This window comes from Panulirus ornatus, chromosome 9, assembly GCF_036320965.1.
Source record: "Panulirus ornatus isolate Po-2019 chromosome 9, ASM3632096v1, whole genome shotgun sequence".
Classification (NCBI taxonomy): Eukaryota; Metazoa; Arthropoda; class Malacostraca; order Decapoda; family Palinuridae; genus Panulirus; species Panulirus ornatus.
In genome coordinates, this window is record NC_092232.1 from 42930225 (window position 1) to 42950286 (window position 20062).

The 20062-nt window shown below is 38.8% G+C and overlaps 1 protein-coding gene across 1 annotated transcript; it reads right to left on the reverse strand.

The window, feature by feature from the left end:
• Nucleotides 1-290: 290 nt before the first annotated feature.
• LOC139750368 (cystinosin homolog) lies at nucleotides 291-19453 on the reverse strand. Its single transcript, XM_071665087.1, has 2 exons — nucleotides 18310-19453; nucleotides 291-5297 (listed from the first exon to the last, which is right to left on the reverse strand). The coding sequence occupies exons 1-2, from the start codon at nucleotides 19324-19326 to the stop codon at nucleotides 4965-4967; spliced, it is 1350 nt and encodes a 449-aa protein (XP_071521188.1). The 5' UTR covers nucleotides 19327-19453; the 3' UTR covers nucleotides 291-4964.
• Nucleotides 19454-20062: the final 609 nt, after the last annotated feature.

Genomic DNA, 20062 nt, shown 5'->3' on the forward strand with positions numbered 1-20062 from the left:
CTACCTGTCATTTCATCTGCAACAACGTTTTACCCCAGACATTTGTAAGTAGTTCACTCATCATATTGTTTATGATTAAAACACCGCAGCCTAGACCTCGTGGATACCTTGTGGAGTCTTCAAATGTTTCATCCCCTAGACTTTTGTGGAATTTGCATCCTCTTTTGCACTAGTTCCCACAGAATGGGAATGGGCACAATAAATCTGCCATTTTTGTGGCGAATATCAAAATGAAGAATATCAGTAAACTATGTTTTTGCTGAAGTTTTCATAAAAGTATTGATGCACACTTTCTGAAATCATTAAAGCTTTATTCATTTCAAGGTAGATGATCCCCACTTATCACTGTCCTGCCTAATATAAATTCATTTTACATTGCATGAAATATTTGAGCATCAATTCAATTTAGATATTAACTAATCTAGTTTAACATACCTGCTTAACATAAGCAAATTAAGTCTACCTATTAAACAGAAAATGTTTTCTTTTTCAATGGTAGACAATCATTTACAATGTACAGGGGTAAAATTAAGAATAATAAAATTAATTGAATAGTAAAATATGTACAAGACATATATTACAAAAACAAAGGCCAACAGCAAGGGCACTACACTGGAAACAAAAGTGATTTTATTATGATGCTCCCACCAACACCCAAACTCCATCGGAGTTTACCACAAATCATTAATATGAAGCCTTCCCAACCATCTTTATGTGAGCGTTCCTACAGTACTGTTTCATGTACATATGTATCAATCCATTCTACCATTTCTGATCACACCCCTGTAAAATATGAATAAAGTCTACCAGTGCAATGGAGAACAATATCAACTTTGATGGGAGACTATCTTTGATGCTGTACTAGGGTGTAATGAAAAATAACACAAATTATTTAAAAAAATATGTACATGTGTATCACATAAAAAAAATTCTATAAATAACTAAATAAGGTTAAAAAGGATGCAGAGAAACTGGACTGGCTGTAACATATTGCTGCTACCTTTCTTCGCCAATAATACTTTTCAGGAGTTCAGCATATTCACAGAACTGAAAAGTTTGTATTATAATTCCAAGAAAGCTTACTACATAATCCTTTCATCACGGTTAATTATTTACCCTTATTTGTCAATAATTCTTTTCAATGGTGCTGCAACGTACTTATGACTGACAATATTGGTGTCGCTCTTCACTGGCAATATTGGTACCTGAATGGCACATAAATTGTGGTATTATTTTTTTCATATGAAAATCTATAACTAACAGGGTGTATTGTGAGGAGACTGTACAGTCCTCCAAATTCACGATCACTTCTCAAATAAAGCTAAAACGAGGGGCACATTTTCATGTTATCATGATAAAGTGATAATAAAATGAAGCACATTAAACATATGAAAATGTGTTTAGTACTGAATATGGCTATCTAATTAACCCCTAACTCCTAAGTCAGAATTCCTTGCAAACCAATAAATATCAGTTTTCCATGTCTTACAGATGTACAGCATTTAACTAAACAGTTGCAAACATATTCATATAACCATAAGAACAATAATTTCATAAGTATATTTCATCCATTACCATCACAATAATGATGAGTAAAATTTCTGCAAATGTTTCAGCACAACGCATTAAAAAGTGCCTAAGTAAGGCCTAAGCATCACGTGAGTTGCCGCTAAGCATATTTTATAATTTATTTTAACCACCAAAAATCCATATTCATAACAGTATAACCTCGTTTTGAATGGACGGATAGGGGAGAGGGGTATCCAGTAATGCTGACTGTCTGTTAAATCAAGATGGTCATTATGATGTATTTTATACAGTATACATTAATGACTATATCTTATGATAAAAAAATACACTAACATAAAAGTAATATTGTAAATTAATGTAAATAGTAACTCTAACTTCTCAGTTAACTTTAGGTTTTCAGAACTACTCAAAATCCCTAGCTTTCTTTTCACAATACTACATAAAGGGGCTTTGGTACATTAATGCTGTTCACTTTAGATTTTAATAATGCACAAACAAGCACTGACATGAAAGCCAAATGTGCTCAATATCGACAATGTTTTTGTCAATTGGGTTTGAAAGGATGCTGCCAATCAGCTCATGGGCAAGATGTCGGACTGAGTCCATTTCAATATGGACTACTTTCTTGGGATTGACAAATAGTATCTAGTTTCCAAAGTCTATTGAATTGAGGTCCTTTGAACTGAGGTTTTACTGTATCATCATTATGTTTTATCTCTAATAACAATTCATTTCTTGTTACAATTGATGTGGTTTACTAATAATTTTTTCACCAGTAAAATTATGTCTGTAAAATTATCAGATGCACAAGTCAGATGCAGTGTTTTCAAAGTTAAGTATGCACTAGCAAAACTGCCTCCATATGTGCTAGGAACACCTCCCACCTCATCTTGGTCAACTTCCAATGCTGGAAGAGTTAGTGTCCATAAAATCACTCTCTACACACTCTGAAGACTTATTATCAGTCATATAATTAAGAATCATCTGCCTGGTCCAGTAAATCTAGCAACATGCCACTCAATTTCCTGCTTAGAAATCTCTTGAGAATGTGCTGTCATCTAGGCTCAACAGGCAGCCTTGAAATGGATGTGGAAAATTGCATCTAGAGGAGTTGCTCAACACATAAATATCTGTCTAGAGGAGTTAGGGGCTAAATTATCTAGCTGCATGTTGACTTATGTGGCAAAATTATATAGTATAGCTAAACACCCCTATATCATTCCTATCCCATTCATTGAGATATTCTCTTGTAACAAAAATTCATGCCTCTTATGTAACATATACAAAAAGTTACTTAAACATAAGTAACAATGTCCATGCAAAATCTTTAGTTGCCAAAAAAATTTTTGGTCTAATTTTCAAATCATATTTCATATATCAGCTCAGTCATGGGCTACTTTGCAGTGCATGTAAAAACACTGCATGCACTGTTAATAAAAGTTCACAAAAGCCTTTCACAATCTACACCTACTACATGCTTCTAAAAGTGTATATACAATGTAATCTAATGCAAATTATTGCAATTTAATACAATGTAATATAATGTAATCTGTGATTCCTCAAAGAGCAAAATCTTGCAACATATCAACTGGCTTATAACAGGGATTTTTAGATTTGTTTAATTTATCTGAATACTATTCATCACAAAAATGAAGTAGATTAGCATGGTGGCAACCAAAGTTATCTACATGTCGAGGCACTTACAAAAACAATGATATGAGTTGCATATATCAGGACAAGGTCAATAAGGAAAATAAGTCACTAGAACCTAGTACTAGTAACTGCATTGAGATTAACTTCACAAAGTTCAATTATCCCTTTATAAGACCTGAGTGAGGTGTAACCTGTATGAGGTTGCACAGCTAGTGAAAAGTCATGTCTGAAGAGGCTGTATAATCACCAACTGAAAAAACAGAATACAATCTTCTCAAAGAATTTCTTGCTTCAAAGAAGTTAACTGTATTTCTGCTACTAAGTGTAAACAGCATTAAGCTACAGGATCCCCAAGAAAAGTGATCCTGAGTAACACCAGGACCCATTCAAAAAGGAATCCTAAGGCAATTATATATAAATAAACATATGTATATTCATTCATTTACTAATAAATATCTCTGGACCAATTTCTATGAATGAGTTCCTCTCCTAGGACCTTCATAAAGGCCCCTGCAGCCCAAGGCGGTGCTACTTCCTAAAGCAGGAAATGCAGACTTTTCTGGAGTGATAGGCTTTCTGACGAGCCTGTACTCCCAGCAATGTGTGTGTGTGTGTGTGTGTGTATTTTTTTTATTATACCAGCAAACAGAGAAGAAAGACCCATCCACTCACATACACTTATACTATACACACACACACACACACACATACACATATATAAGTGTGTGTGTGTAACTAGATTCTACCTTCATGTGGTTTGCTGCAAGTGAAAAGTTACCTTTAGAGAAGTTGAACCCTTATCAGTGGATGAAAAGGAGTACAATCTCATTGAAATACTGGTCATTCCAAAGGAGTCTTTCATATCCCTGCTACTAATTGTAGCACAGCCTTGAAACTGCAGGAGCCCCATAAAAATGTTCTGGGGTTGCATAAAACTAATGTATAATAATGATACTCATAATACAGTCCTAATAATAATAATAATAATAATAATAATGATAATTAAGATAATAACAGCTATTATCATCAACTACATCATTACTGTTATCATCAGTAGTAATATCATTTTCATTGTTATGCTACAGAAAAATAATAATAATAATAATAATAATAATAATAATAATAATAATGATAATAATAATAATGATAATAATAATAATAATAATAATAATAATAATAATAATAATAATAATAATAATAGTAATATAATAAATACCTCAGAACCCTTCCTATGAAGGATTCCTTTGGAACAATAAGCTCCTTAACAAGATAGTGCTTTGCTAAAAGTGACTGCTCACTTGCTGAATAATCTAATGCAGGTGAAGTCTGGTAACACCTTATAATGATATAGAAATATATGTAACAAAATAGCAAAATGAGATCTGTTTTGGCCCTCTTTCTTTTTTCATGAATAAATTCTGTACAGTAATTACAAATATACTGATCATCTTAAAAAAGAAATGTGATAAAAAATGTGAAAAATACTTACCAAGAAAGCCAACACAAAAAATGGAAAGGTGTCTTATGAAGGAAAATATTGACTACAATGACCTTACTGGATGAACAATTAGTTGATGTAGAAGTCATCTACAAAAATGTTCAGACATCCCCAAAGATAATGTATTTCAAAGGACCTGATTTCTTGTGTTAATACTGCAAATAAAATTCGATGAAAATCTTAAAATCTTAAAATCATTTATATCACTATCTTTGGTTTAAAAATTCAATGTCATTTTTCCCAGCATAATTCTTTTGTGAATATGTTTAATGAAAAGGAAAACTTAATGAAGACTACCAACTGCACCATAGTCAACAGAAGCTATTGAGTCCGTGAGAGAGCTACTGTGGGTAGGTTGTGGTGAATTTAGATTACGCTGGTAACCTTCATTTCCACGATAGAGTATATAATGCTGAATCATGAAGAAAATGTCAAATATTATTGAGAAAAGGCCAAGACCAAATTTAGTGGGATCCCCAAAGATGGATCCCCAGTCATTATAGTTGACTGCCAAGACAAACATTTGAACAATAGACAATGTTCCTCCCGTGAAGTCCAAGAAAATGTTACCAATGCTCCAGCCAGATGTGCTCTTCCTTCTGTAGTTGTAATAGGCCTGTTAAAGATAAAAATGTACAGATTAGGAAAAGCAAAACTGAGACTGAAAATATACAGTAGTAATACTACTGGCACATCATTTTATAAGAGATTAAATTAATGATCATAATGATGATCTGCTATGATCATCCTTTGAGTATATTACCTGCTATTTCTTAAATGTGCAATGGTGAAATTCAACAGATTCATCCCATATGCACTAGTCATCATATACCAAATATTCTTCAACTGAAAGCCCACATAAATACAAGGCCTACTTGCAAATAAATTTGCATGTCTGCAAGGCTTACTAACCATAGCAACAGATATGCTTCATTAGATCTCTAAGTTAGAAACTTCTGGACTTATATATCTGTACTATTCTGGGAGAGTTTTGCATTCATGGAGCCCCATCTATTAATGCCATCAAGCAGCCTTCTAAATCTCTGCAAACTGCCACAATTTACTATCTCACTGGTTAGTTCGTTCAAACTCTACATAACCCTTTAACTAAACCAGCACTTAGCATCTTTTCCAACGAACCTTTTTTTGATGACCTCTGGTTATTTTGAAGCTGCATCTCTTAAAGAACTGCTAACCATCAGTGAAATCCAGCTGATTTGTAAACTTGAAAGCTGGTATAGGGTTTTCTCTCCCCTTCAATGTGGTCAACTAAGTAGTCCTCAGCCTCTCCTTATAGCTCAGTCCTCATAATTCAGGTCCCATTTTAGTTACTCTTCTTTGTGCCCTCTCAATCAGATCTTTGTGCATCTTTAGGTGAGATGACCTGATTTACAATACATAATTCAGTTCTGGTCTGATATTAAAATAATTTTCCAAACACTTCCTTGTTCATATATTTGAATGCAAATCTAATATTTGCCTGCAGACAGTTTGCCTCTTCCAAAATTCCCTAATGTGATATGTAGCTCTGGCAACAGATTTGGCATGATGTTGACCAATTTGTCTCTTTCACATGCAGATTCCTGTTTTTCATTTCCTGTTTTGTAGTAATTGCAATGAGGCCTTCATTCACTCTAAACCACCCTTATTACCTTGCAATTAACTTAGGTTAAATGTCATCACCTATTCATCTGACCAACTTTGGAATTCGCCCAGGTTCCCCTGTAGGCTGATGCAATCATCATTCTTTATTTCACATGACTTTGCACCATCCACAAATTTCTATTTTTCATAGATTCCACTCCATCAGGCAAGTCATTTACATATACTGAGAACAGAAAGGGCCTCCAGCTAAGCAATCCAGAATGCCACTTGTAACACCAGCCCACTTTGAGGATGCACCTCTTACCTATTCTTTGCTCCCTTCCAATAAGGGTGTCTTCTGTTGATGGAAGGAACCTACCCATTATTTCTACCAGTAGATCTAGCTTCAGTATCAATCTCAGGGGGAAGGGTGTCAAAGGATTTCTGGTAGTCTAAGAATACTAAGTCTACCCATCCCTCTCTTTGATCTAAGATGGACCTCATCCTATCACATAAGTCTATAAGAATGGTTATGCAAGATTTCCTTTCCCTGAAACCCTTTTACTGTCTCAGAGTTAGAAAGTTTATCCTTCGCAAATTGTCATTCATTTATTTTCTGATTATCTTTTCCAATATTATACTAGTCAGGCTGACTAGCAATTTAACATATTTTCTCAATTGCCTTTCTTATATATTGGCACACTTGCTCTCCTCCATATCTTTGTTACTTTGTAAATTCCTCTAGTGACTTACTGAACAATATTTGTAATGGTCTAATGATTGCTTCCAAACATTTTTTCAGCATGTAGTGGGTCAAGTTGAATCAATACCATGAGTATGCAATTCCTATCAATTACCTCATTAATGTACCCCACTGTAAAAACACTTTTTGAATTTATCATTCAACTCCACACATATTTCATTATCATCCTCAAGAATTTTTCCTTCTATGTCCCTTAACCTGACTAACTGATTTCAATGATATTTTGCTACTGATGAACTTATGGAGGTTTTGAATTGTCCTTTGCTTTTTTCACAATGCTTTGCTTTTTTTTTTTTTTTAAATATATGCTCCTCTCTCCATACTTTGAAATACTGATGCATGGTTTTCTTGTACACTTTCAGGAAATTTGTGCCTCCATGTCTCAGCATCTCCATGGGAGTCTACATTCTTCCAGTCTATTTCCCTGTCACTGAAATTCCCATTATCAGTATTTTACTAACTCAGAAGAGGGAGCCTTATTGTTTCATTCACATTTTGATTTTTCTCCTCTACGGGCCACTACAAGTACTCACATTCTGATCCCTTCATTGCTGATTTCACAGAACCTTCTACAGCACTGGTCTATGCTCTTACGTTCTTTGGAGAATTGTAAACTACCTTTATTACAATACACATCCCACCCACAGTAATCTCAACCTTTAGGTACTGTCCGCAGACATCATCTACAGCACTGCTATTTCTTGAAATTCAATGGAATCATCAAGATGGAGATCATGAATGAATTCAAAGAAGACAAAAAAAAGAGCATTAGACTGCTAATATAAACATAAATATCACTATTTGACAAACTGTCATCTGAAAAATATGAGAACTGCATCTGGATATACAACTAAGAAAATGTTTGCAAACGATTCACAGAGAACTTCATTGCTCCTCATGTTTAGTCCCCACACTTAAGCTTAATCAATTAATAGAGAATGGCCTAAGATAATATCAAAATTAAGATAGATGTGTTACAGTGAGAGGAAAGAAGCCATAAACTGCACACTACCTTCAAATTTGTAAACTAGTTAGATGACCCACTTTCTCTTTTCTGTTGTTATCACTTCGGATTTTCTACCTGAGAGCTAGCTGCTTGTTTGTTCCCACCACTAGAGAGACCACCCAATACTTGGTAAGATGCTACATCAAATGATTACTCTGTGGCTATTGTCAACTCAAGGATGGGACATTTTGATATTATTACCCTACATCTCAAAGCTTTAGAACTCTCTACCCCCTAATTCTTTCCCATTAAGTATGATCTGGCACATTTCAAAAGACAGATTTTTTTCACCTCCTCCAAAATTCATATATACTTTCTCTTTTTCATCCTTTTCCCTTTTAGTAACCTCTGTACGTTACCTAAGGCCCAGCCTTAATGTGAACTTTTGTCTAAGATTGGAGCCTTGAAACAAAAAGCAAATGGCTCTTCAAAGATACGAAGACTGTTACCAGAGGACATAATAAGAAAATGAGCAGGAGACTTTTTAGAAACAATATGAAAAAATTCTTTCAAAAAAGAAGAGAGAATGTTGGGGTGAAAAGAGTGGTGAGGGTAAGTGAGCTTGGAAAAGATATTGAGTGAAGAATAGCAAAAGGTGAGAGCAAACAATGTAAGGGGAGTGGGGGAGGAATGGGATGTATTTAGGGAAGCAGTGATGGCTTGTGCAAAAGATGCCTGTGGCATGAGAAAGGTGGAGGTGGGCAGATTAGAAAGGGCAGCGAGTGGTGGGATGAAGAAGTAAGGTTGTTAGTGAAAGACAAGAGGGAGGTGTTTGCACACTGAACAGTCTGGTGTACCAGGGTCGACGTGCTGTCAATGGACTGAACCAGGCCATGTGAAACGTCTGGGGTAAACCATGAAAAGGTCTGTGGGGCCTGGATGTGGATAGGGAGCTGTGCATTATACATGACAGCTAGAGAGTGAGTGTGAACGAATGTGGCCTTTTTTTCTTGTTTTCCTGGCCCTATCATTATGAAGCAGGGGATAGTGATGCTGTTTCCTGTGGGGCGGGATGGCGCCAGGAATGGATGAAGGCATGCAAGTATGAATATGTACATGTGCATATGTGTATGAGTGTGTATATGCATGTATATGTGTATATATATTGATATGTATATGTATGTATATGTGCATGTATGAGTGTTTATGTCTATATACATGTACATGAGTGGATGAGCCATTCTTTGTCTGTTTCATGGTGCTACCTCACTAGCGCAAGGCGGTGGGTTTGGATGGTATTGCAGTAGAATTTATTAAAAAAGGGGGTGACTGTATTGTTGACTAGTTGGTGAGGATATTCAATGTATGTAAGGTGCATGGTGAAGTGCCTGAGGATTGGCAGAATGCATACATAGTGCCACTGTACAAAAGAAAAAGGGATAAAGGTGAGTGTTCAAATTACAGAGGTATAAGTTTGCTAAGTATTCCTGGGAAATTACATGGGAGGGTATTGATTGAGAGGGTGAAGGCATGTACAGAGCATCAGACTGGGGAAGGGCAGTGTGGTTTCAGGAGTGGTAGAGGATGTGTGGATCAGGTGTTTGCTTTGAAGAATGTATTTGAGAAATACTTAGAAAAACAAATGGATTTGTATGTGGCATTTATGGATCTGGAGAAGGTATATGTACATAGAGTTGATAGAAATCCTCTGTGAAAGGTATTAAGAGTATATGGTGTGGGAGATAAGTTGCTAGAAGCAGTGAAAAGTTTTTATCAAGGATGTAAAGCATGTGTACAAGTAGGAAGAAAGTGATTGGTTCCCAGTGAATGTCGGTTTGTGGCAGGAGTATGTGATGTCTCCATGGTTGTTTAATTTGTTTATGGATGTAGTATGCAGTCTGTTGTCGAAGAGAGGGTCAGTTGTTGTTTGCTGATGATAGTGCTGGTGGCTGATTTGGGTGAGAACCTGCAGAAGCTGATGACTGAGTTTGGTTAAGTGAGTGAAAGAATAAAGCTGAGAGTAAATGTGAATAAGAGCAAGGTTATTAGGTTCAGTAGGGTTGAGGGACAAGTCAACTGGGAGGTAGATTTGAACGGAGAAAAACCGGAGGAAGTGAAGTATTTTAGATATCTGGGAATGGATTTGGCAGCAGATGGAACCATAGAAGCGAAAGTGAGTCACAGAGTGGGGGAGGGGGGCAAAGGTTCTGGGAGTGTTGAAGAATGTGTGGAAGGCAAGATCATTATCTCGGAGAGCAAAAATGGGTATGTTTGAAAGAGTAGTAGTTCCAACAAGGTTACATGGTTGCGAAGTGTAGGCTATACATATGGCTGTGCAGAGGAGGGTGGATGTATTGGAAATGAGACATTTGAGGATATGTTGTGTGAGGTGGTTTGATCGAGTAAGTAATGAAAGGGTAAGAGAGACGTGTGATAATAAAAAGTGTGGTTGAGAGAGCAGAATAGGGTGTATTGAAATGGTTTGGTCACATGGAGAGAATAAGTGAGGAAAGACTGACGAAGAGGATATATGTGTCAGATGTGGAGGGAACAAGGAGAAGTGGGAGACCAAATTGGAGGTGGAAGGATGGAGTGAAAAAGATTTTGAGCAATCGGGGCCTGAACATACAGGAGATTGAAAGGCATGCAAGGATTAGAGTGAATTGTCCCTTTTGTCTTTTCCTAGCACTACCTCATGGAGGGAGGGGGGATGCTCTTTCATGTGTGGTGGGGTGGTGACAGGGACGAATAAAGGCAGCATGTATGAATATGTACATGTATATATGTATATGTCTGTGTATGTATATGTATGTATACACTGAAATGTATAGGTGTGTGTGTGTGTGTGTGTGTGTGTGTGTGTGTGTGTGTGTGTGTGTGTGTGTGTGTGTGTGTGTATGTGGGTGGGTTGGGCCATTCGTTCGTCTGTTTCCTTGGGCTACCTCACTAATGCAAGAGATAGTGACAAAGTATAATATAATGAAAAAAATAAATATAAGGGTGATTATTGGTGCATATGCACCTGGGCATGAGAAGAAAGATCATGAGAGGCAAGTGTTTTGAGAGCAGCTGAGTGAGTGTGTTAGTAGTTTTGATGCACGAGACCCTGTTATAGTGATGGATGATTTGAATGCAAAGGTGAGTAATGTGACGGCTGAGGGAATAATTGATGTACATGGGGTGTTCAGTGTTGTAAATGGAAATGGTGAAGAGCTTGTAGATTTATGTGCTGAAAAAGCACTGGTAATTGGGAATACCTGGTTTAAAAAGAGAGATATACATAAGTATACGCATGTAAGTAGGAGAGATGGCCAGAGAGCGTTATTGGATTACGTGTTAATTGTTAGGCGTGTGAAAGAGAGACTTTTGGATGTTAATGTGCTAAGAGGTGCAACTGGAGGGATGTCTGATCATTATCTTGTGGGCAAAGGTGAAGATTTGTAGAGGTTTTCAGAAAAGAAGAGAGAATGTTGGGGTGAAGAGAGTGGTGAGAGTAAGTGAGCTTGGGAAGGAGACTTGTGTGTGGGAGTACCAAGAGAGACTGAATACAGAATGGAAAAAGGTGAGAACAAAGGACATAAGGGGAGTGGGGGAGGAATGGGATGTATTTAGGGAAGCAGTGATGGCTTGCACAAAAGATACTTGTGGCATGAGAAGTGTGGGAGGTGGGCAGATTAGAAAGGGTAGTGAGTGGTGGGATGAAGAAGTAAGATTATTAGTGAAAGAGAAGAGAGAGGCATTTGGACGATTTTTGCAGGGAAAAAATGCAAATGACTGGGGGATGTATAAAAGAAAGAGACAGGAGGTCAAGAGAAAGGTGCAAGAGGTGAAAAAGAGGACAAATGAGAGTTGGGGTGAGAGAGTATCATTAAATTTTAGGGAGAATAAAAAGATGTTTTGGAAGGAGGTAAATAAAGTGCATAAGACAAGGGAACAAATGGGAACTTCAGTGAAGGGGGCTAATGGGGAGGTGATAACAAGTAGTGGTGATGTGAGTGATGTGGAGATGGAGATGGTAAGGTTATTTAATGTATGTATGACTCATGGTGAGGTGCCTGAAGATTGGAGGAATGCTTGCATTATGCCATTGTACAAAGGCAAAGGGGATAAAAGTGAGTGCTCAAATTACAGAGGTATAAGTTTGTTGAGTATTCCTGGTAACTTATATGGGAGGGTATTGATTGAGAGGGTGAAGGCATGTACAGAGCATCAGATTGGAGAAGAGCAGTGTGGTTTCAGAAGTGGTAGAGGATGTGTGGACCAGGTGCTTGCTTAGGTGTATGTGAGAAATACTTAGAAAAGCAAATGGATTTGTATGTAGCATTTATGGATCTGGAGAAGGCATATGATAGAGTTAATACAGATGCTCTGTGGAAGGTAATAAGAATATATGGTGTGGGGGGTAAGTTGTTAGAAGCAGTGAAAAGTTTTTATCGATGATGTAAAGCATGTGTACGTGTAGGAAGAGAGGAAAGTGATTGGTTCTCAGTGAATGTTGGTTTGCGGCAGGGGTGTGTGATGTCTCCACGGTTGTTTAATTTGTTTATGGATGGGGTTGTTAGGGAGGTGAATGCAAGAGTTTTGGAAAGAGGGGCAAGTATGCAGTCTGTTGTGGATGAGAGAGGTTGGGGACAGAGTCAGTTGTTGTTCACTGATGATGCAGTGCTGGTGGCTGATTCGTGTGAGAAACTGCAGAAGCTGGTGACTGACTTTGGTAAAGTGTGTGAAAGAAGAAAGCTGAGAGTAAATGTGAATAAGAGCAAGGTTATTAGGTACAGTAGGGTTGAGGGACGAGCAAGGTTATTAGGTACAGTAGGGTTGAGGGACAAGTCATTTGGGAAGTAAGTTTGAATGGAGGAAAACTGGAGGAAGTGAAGTTTTTTAGCTATCTGGGAGTGGATTTGGCAGCGGATGGAACTATGGAAGTGGAAGTGAATCATAGGGTGGGGGAGGGGGCAAAAGTTCTGGGAGCGTTGAAGAATGTGTGGAAGTCGAGAACATTATCTCGGAAAGCAAAAATGGGTGTGTTTAAAGGAATAGTGGTTGCAACAATGTTATATGGTTGCGAGGCTGTCTCCTGAGTTTGTGAGGTAGCGCAAGGAAACAGACGAAAGAAATGGCCCAACCCACCCCCATACACATGTATATACATACACGTCCACACACGCAAATATACTTACCCATACATCTCAATGTACAAATATATATACACACACAGACACATACATATGTATACATGCACACAATTCACACTGTCTGCCTTTATTCATTCCCATCGCCACCTCGCCACACATGGAATAACATCCCCCTCCCCCCTCATGCGCGCGAGGTAGTGCTAGGAAAAGACAACAAAGGCCCCATTCGTTCAAACTCAGTCTCTAGCTGTCATGCAATAATGCCTGAAACCACAGCTCCCTTTCCACATCCAGACCCCACACAACTTTCCATGGTTTACCCCAGACGCTTCACATGCCCTGATTCAATCCATTGACAGCACGTTGACCCTGGTATACCACATCGATCCAATTCACTCTATTCCTTGCCCGTCTTTCACCCTCCTGCATGTTCAGGCCCCGATCAATCAAAATCTTTTTCACTCCATCTTTCCACCTCCAATTTGGTCTCCCACTTCTCCTCGTTCCCTCCACCTCCGACACATACATCCTCTTGGTCAATCTTTCCTCACTCATTCTCTCCATGTGCCCAAACCATTTCAAAACACCCTCTTCTGCTCTCTCAACCACACTCTTTTTATTTCCACACATCTCTCTTGCCCTTACATTACTTACTCGATCAAACCACCTCACACCACATGTTGTCCTCAAACATCTCATTTCCAGCACATCCACCCTCCTGCACACAACTCTATCCATAGCCCACACCTCGCAACCATATAACATTGTTGGAACCACTATTCCTTCAAACATAGCCATTTTTGCTTTCGGAGATAATGTTCTCGACTTCCACACATTCTTCAAGGTTCCCAGGATATTGGCCCCCTCCCCCACCCTATGATTCACTTCTGCTTCCATGGTTCCATCCGCTGCCAGATCCACTTCCAGATATCTAAAACACTTTACTTCCTCCAGTTTTTCTCCATTCAAACTTACCTCCCAATTGAATTGACCCTCAACCCTACTGTACCTAATAACTTTGCTCTTATTCACATTTACTCTTAACTTTCTTCTTTCACACACTTTACCAAACTCAGTCACCAGCTTCTGCAGTTTCTCACATGAATCAGCCACCAGCACTGTATCATCAGCGAACAACAACTGACTCACTTCCCAAGCTCTCTCATCCCCAACAGACTTCATACTTGCCCCTCTTTCCAAAACTCCTGCATTTACCTCCCTAACAACCCCATCCATGAACAAATTAAACAACCATGGAGACATCACACACCCCTGCCGCAAACCTACATTCAATGAGAACCAATCACTTTCCTCTCTTCCTACATGTACACATGCCTTACATCCTCGATAAAAACTTTTCACTGCTTCTAACAACTTGCCTCCCACACCATATATTCTTAGTACCTTCCACAGAGCATCTCTATCAACTCTATCATATGCCTTCTCCAGATCCATAAATGCTACATACAAATCCATTTGCTTTTCTAAGTATTTTTCACATACATTCTTCAAACACCTGATCCACACATCCTCTACCACTTCTGAAACCACATTGCTCTTCCCCAATCTGATGCTCTGTACATGTCTTCACCCTCTCAATCAATACCCTCCTATATAATTTACCAGGAATACTCAACAAACTTATACCTCTGTAATTTGAGCACTCACTCTTATCCCCTTTGCCTTTGTACAATGGCACTATGCACGCATTTCGCCAGTCCTCAGGCACCTCATTATGAATCATACATACATTAAATAACCTTACCAACCAGTCAACAATACAATACAATATATATATATGTATATATATATATATATATATATTATATCATCCTTGGGGATAGGGGAGAAAGAACACTTCCCACGTATTTCCTTCATGTCGTAGAAGGCGACTAAAAGGGAAGGGAGCGGAGGGCTGGAAATATATATATATATATATATATATATATATATATATATATATATATATATATATATATATATATATATATTATTATTTTTTATTATACTCTGTCGCTGTCTCCCGCGTTTGCGAGGTAGCGCAAGGAAACAGACGAAAGAAATGGCCCAACCCCCCCATACACATGTATATACATACGTCCACACACGCAAATATACATACCTACACAGCTTTCCATGGTTTACCCCATACACTTCACATGCCCTGCTTCAATCCACTGACAGCATGTCAACCCCGGTATACCACATCGCTCCAATTCACTCTATTCCTTGCCCTCCTTTCACCCTCCTGCATGCTCAGGCCCCGTTCACACAAAATCATTTTCACTCCATCTTTCCACCTCCAATTTGGTCTCCCTCTTCTCCTTGCTCCCTCCACCTCCGACACATATATCCTCTTGGTCAATCTTTCCTCACTCATCCTCTCCATGTGCCCAAACCACTTCAAAACACCCTCTTCTGCTCTCTCAACCACGCTCTTTTTATTTCCACATATCTCTCTTACCCTTACGTTACTCACTCGATCAAACCACCTTACACCACACATTGTCCTCAAACATCTCATTTCCAGCACATCCATCCTCCTACGCACAACTCTATCCATAGCCCACGCCTCGCAACCATACAACATTGTTGGAACCACTATTCCTTCAAACATACCCATTTTTGCTTTCCGAGATAATGTTCTCGACTTCCACACATTCTTCAAGGCCCCCAGGATTTTCGCCCCCTCCCCCACCCTATGATCCACTTCCGCTTCCATGGTTCCATCCGCTGCCAGATCCACTCCCAGATATCTAAAACACTTCACTTCCTCCAGTTTTTCTCCATTCAAACTCACCTCCTAATTGACTTGACCCTCAACCCTACTGTACCTAATAACCTTGCTCTTATTCACATTTACTCTTAACTTTCTTCTTCCACACACTTTTCCAAACTCAGTCACCAGCTTCTGCAGTTTCTCACATGAATCAGCCACCAGCGCTGTATCATCAGCAAACAACAACTGATTCACTTCCCAAGCTCTCTCATCCCCAACAGACTTCATACTTGCCCCTCTTTCCAAAACTCTTGCATTTACCTCCCTAACAACCCCATCCATAAACAAATTAAACAACCATGGAGACATCACACATCCCTGCCGCAAACCTACATTCACTGAGAACCAATCACTTTCCTCTCTTCCTACACGTACACATGCCTTACATCCTCGATAAAAACTTTTCACTGCTTCTAACAACTTTCCTCCCACACCATATATTCTTAATACCTTCCACAGAGCATCTCTATCAACTCTATCATATGCCTTCTCCAGATCCATAAATGCTACATACAAATCCATTTGCTTTTCTAAGTATTTCTCACATACATTCTTCAAAGCAAACACCTGATCCACACATCCTGGGGATAGGGGAGAAAGAACACTTCCCACGTATTTCCTTCATGTCGTAGAAGGCGACTAAAAGGGAAGGGAGCGGAGGGCTGGAAATCCTCCCCTCTCTTTTTTAGTTTTCCAAAAGAAGGAACAGAGAAGGGGGCCAAGTGAGGATATTCCCTCAAAGGCTCAGTCCTGTCTTCTTAACGCTACCTTGCTGACATGGGAAATGGCAATAGTATGAAAAAAAAAAAAAAAAAAAAAAATATATATATATATATATATATATATATATATATATATATATATATATATATATATATATATACATAGAGAGAGAGAGAGAGAGAGAGAGAGAGAGAGAGAGAGAGAGAGAGAGAGAGAGAGAGAGAGAGAGAGTTTTTAGCAATTGGGGCCTGAACATAGAGGGTGAAAGGCATGCAAGGAATAGAGTGAATTGGAATGAGTTGTTATACCAGGGTCGACCTGCTGTCAACAGATTGAACCAGGGCATGTGAAGCGTCTGGGGTGAACCATGGAAAGGCCTGTGGCCTGGATGTGGAAAGGAAGCTGTGGTTTCGGTGCATCACACATGACAGCTAGAGACTGAGTGTGAATGAATGTGGCCTTTTTGTCTTTTCCTGGTGGGGTGGTAATGGGAATGGATGAAGGCAGCAAGTATGGATATGTACATGTGTATATAAGTATATGTTTGTATACAATGAAATGTTATGTATGTATATGTGCACATAAGGGCATTTATATATATATATATATATATATATATATATATATATATATATATATATATATATATATATATATATATATATATATATATATTTTTCTTTCTTTCTTTCAAACTATTCGCCATTTCCCGCATTAGCGAGGTAGCGTTAAGAACAGAGGACTGGGCCTTGAGGGAATACCCTCACCTGGCCCAATTCTCTGTTCCTTCTTTTGGAAAATAAAAAAAAAAAACGAGAGGGGAGGATTTCCAGCCCCCCGCTCCCTCCCCTTTTAGTCGCCTTCTACGACACGCAGGGAATACGTGGGAAGTATTCTTTCTCCCCTATCCCCAGGGATAATATATATATATATATATATATATATATATATATATATATATATATATATATATATGCGTATATGAATGGTTGGGACATTCTTTGTCTGTTTTCTTGCGCTTCCTTGCTGGCACTGGAAAAAGTGATTAAGTATAATAAAGTATAATAAATTTAAATTTCTAAAAGGGGAAACAGAGGAAGGAGTCATGCAGGGAGAGCTCATCCTCCTCAAAGGCATGAGTTAAGCATATACAACTTTTTGCTTCAGTTCCTGACTTGTGTCCCAAAACAAACAAGGGATAACTCAATCTCAATGGGAAAATGAGATGGGGTGGTTAGCGTTACTGTCCATGAGTTATAATGACAAGTGGGGTCGAATCCTAGGCACAGTAGGTAGTTGATAAACTGGTACTAGACTTAGGCTATAGTGTCTGTTTTTATGTGCGTACACATATAGGAGTAAAGACAAGCTACATGTACACAAAGTTTTGAGATGGCAACATGACTATAAAACTCTCTCCCTGTAATCAAATCACAGAAGGTACAGAAACTACAGATAAAGATGTCCCAGAATATAGCTCCTCTCTAGACACATTTAAAAAGATTAGAAGTAAAAAAGACTTAGAAGTGATGCATCCATAAAGCAACATAAGAACTCAAGTAGCCAAAGCCTCCCAAACAGAGATAGAATTTCATAACCAAAGCCGCAACATAAAACTTAAGAATGCTGTACTTACTTTGAAGAAATCTTAGTCATGATTAACTTAGCTTATCTAGCAACATTTATTCCTAGACATACCTGTGGAATATATTTGATAAGGGTGATGAACAGTTTAACGTACGAAACGTAGTAAAGGAAATCCAGCCACTGTACCACTGCAGCAGAACTGAGGATGATCATCAACACTGTTACTAGTACAATGGTGAATAGGATTGCCTTGGCAGTTTTTGATACCTGCTGGTCACCCCTTTCATATATACAGCACTGGATTAATTGAATGAAACAGGCAAAAAATGCATGTACTGAAAAGATGACATCATTCATTTGCACTGGGTTAACTCCGAGGGGGTGTCGATGGAAGTACTGCTGTTGTATGGCTGGGCTCCAGTATAAACATACATTGAAGAGACTGTACAGTAAGAATCCTATAATGTTTAGTGACAGGAAGTCAAAGTGCAGTCCAATAACACTTTTCCTTCTCCAGTTGATATAAGTCTGGGGGTAAAATGATACCGACCAGGCCACAAAGTATATCCACCCAACAATGTCACTGAGGTAGTCCAGGTTATCTGAGTGGAAGACATCCACCCGTACAAAGGCACGCGACACATCCACCATACTTTCTGGAGTTGCATTGACTTTCAAAACTGTGTGTCCTGCCTTCATGCCCATCAAATCCACAGTATGAGTCTCGTTTAGCTCATCAGGAGTTACTGAAATATTTCCCAACTGATTCAGTATCTTACGTCCATGAAAGACGAAGGAAAGTGTCACTACTTGTTCAACACTACCACTGATATTAAATGTCAGGTTCTTACTATGATGGAGTGCTACCTTCAGGTCATTCGTCTCGAATATACAAGTAGCTGTGAAATTGTTCGCCTGAGGTGATGTTATGACGTACAAACTTGACACAGGTGTTTCAAGTGCTTGTGCACCAGCTGATCCACTTGACGGTAAAGCAACCGCGACATTTAGGAGGAAGTAAGCCATGCCTGGGTGGAGGAAAGACCCGAGAGTTGACGTCGTGGCTGCCATGGCGCTCGGGGGTGTGTTACGCTCCTGGTTATCCTTACTGAAACGAGCGAGAGGCATAAACCGCACCTACATACAGACATACTGATAGTAGCCTCATGTCACCCACACCCTCCTCCACCACACCGAATCAGCTGACCTGTTATTATCTCTCCAGCTCACGGCTGGAGCCAACGTTCAGCTTACCCGACACCTACAGCCAACAGCGAACAAACTTACAAGCGGACACGTCCGTACGAGAGCTAGCTATGATTAATCACTTGAGTAGTAGATTGGGAAAGTGATTACTTATTTGGACAATCCGAGGAGTGTTATCACCAATTTGTACAGTACAGGATGATAGTCATTTATTTTCACTTTACGGAGAGGGTAATTACCTACTTTTACGGTGCGGGGAGAGAATTCTGTACTCATGGGGTCTGTGTATGGAATTTTGTCATATATTTAACTTCTGTGTGCTGTCCGCATTCGGAATTTTACTGTGCTTCAGTAATGAGACCAGACTGAGGATATGAATTAGGGTAGGGGGTGCACATTGTAAACAGAGATGGTGAACAGCTTGCCGAGTTGAGTGCATACATAAGTACATTTTTTGGTGGCGGCAAATGTAAACTTCTGCAGTGGTATAGTAGAGAAAATGACATGGGCGGGAAAGTGACAAAAGCGAGTGAGTTAGGAAAGAAAAAGGTCTGTGTTCAGAGATTCCAAGAAAGATCGACTAGATTAGCATAAGGTGAGAGCAGATGAAACAAGGGGGGTGTGCGAGGACTGAAAGGTATTTAGGGAAGCAGTGCTA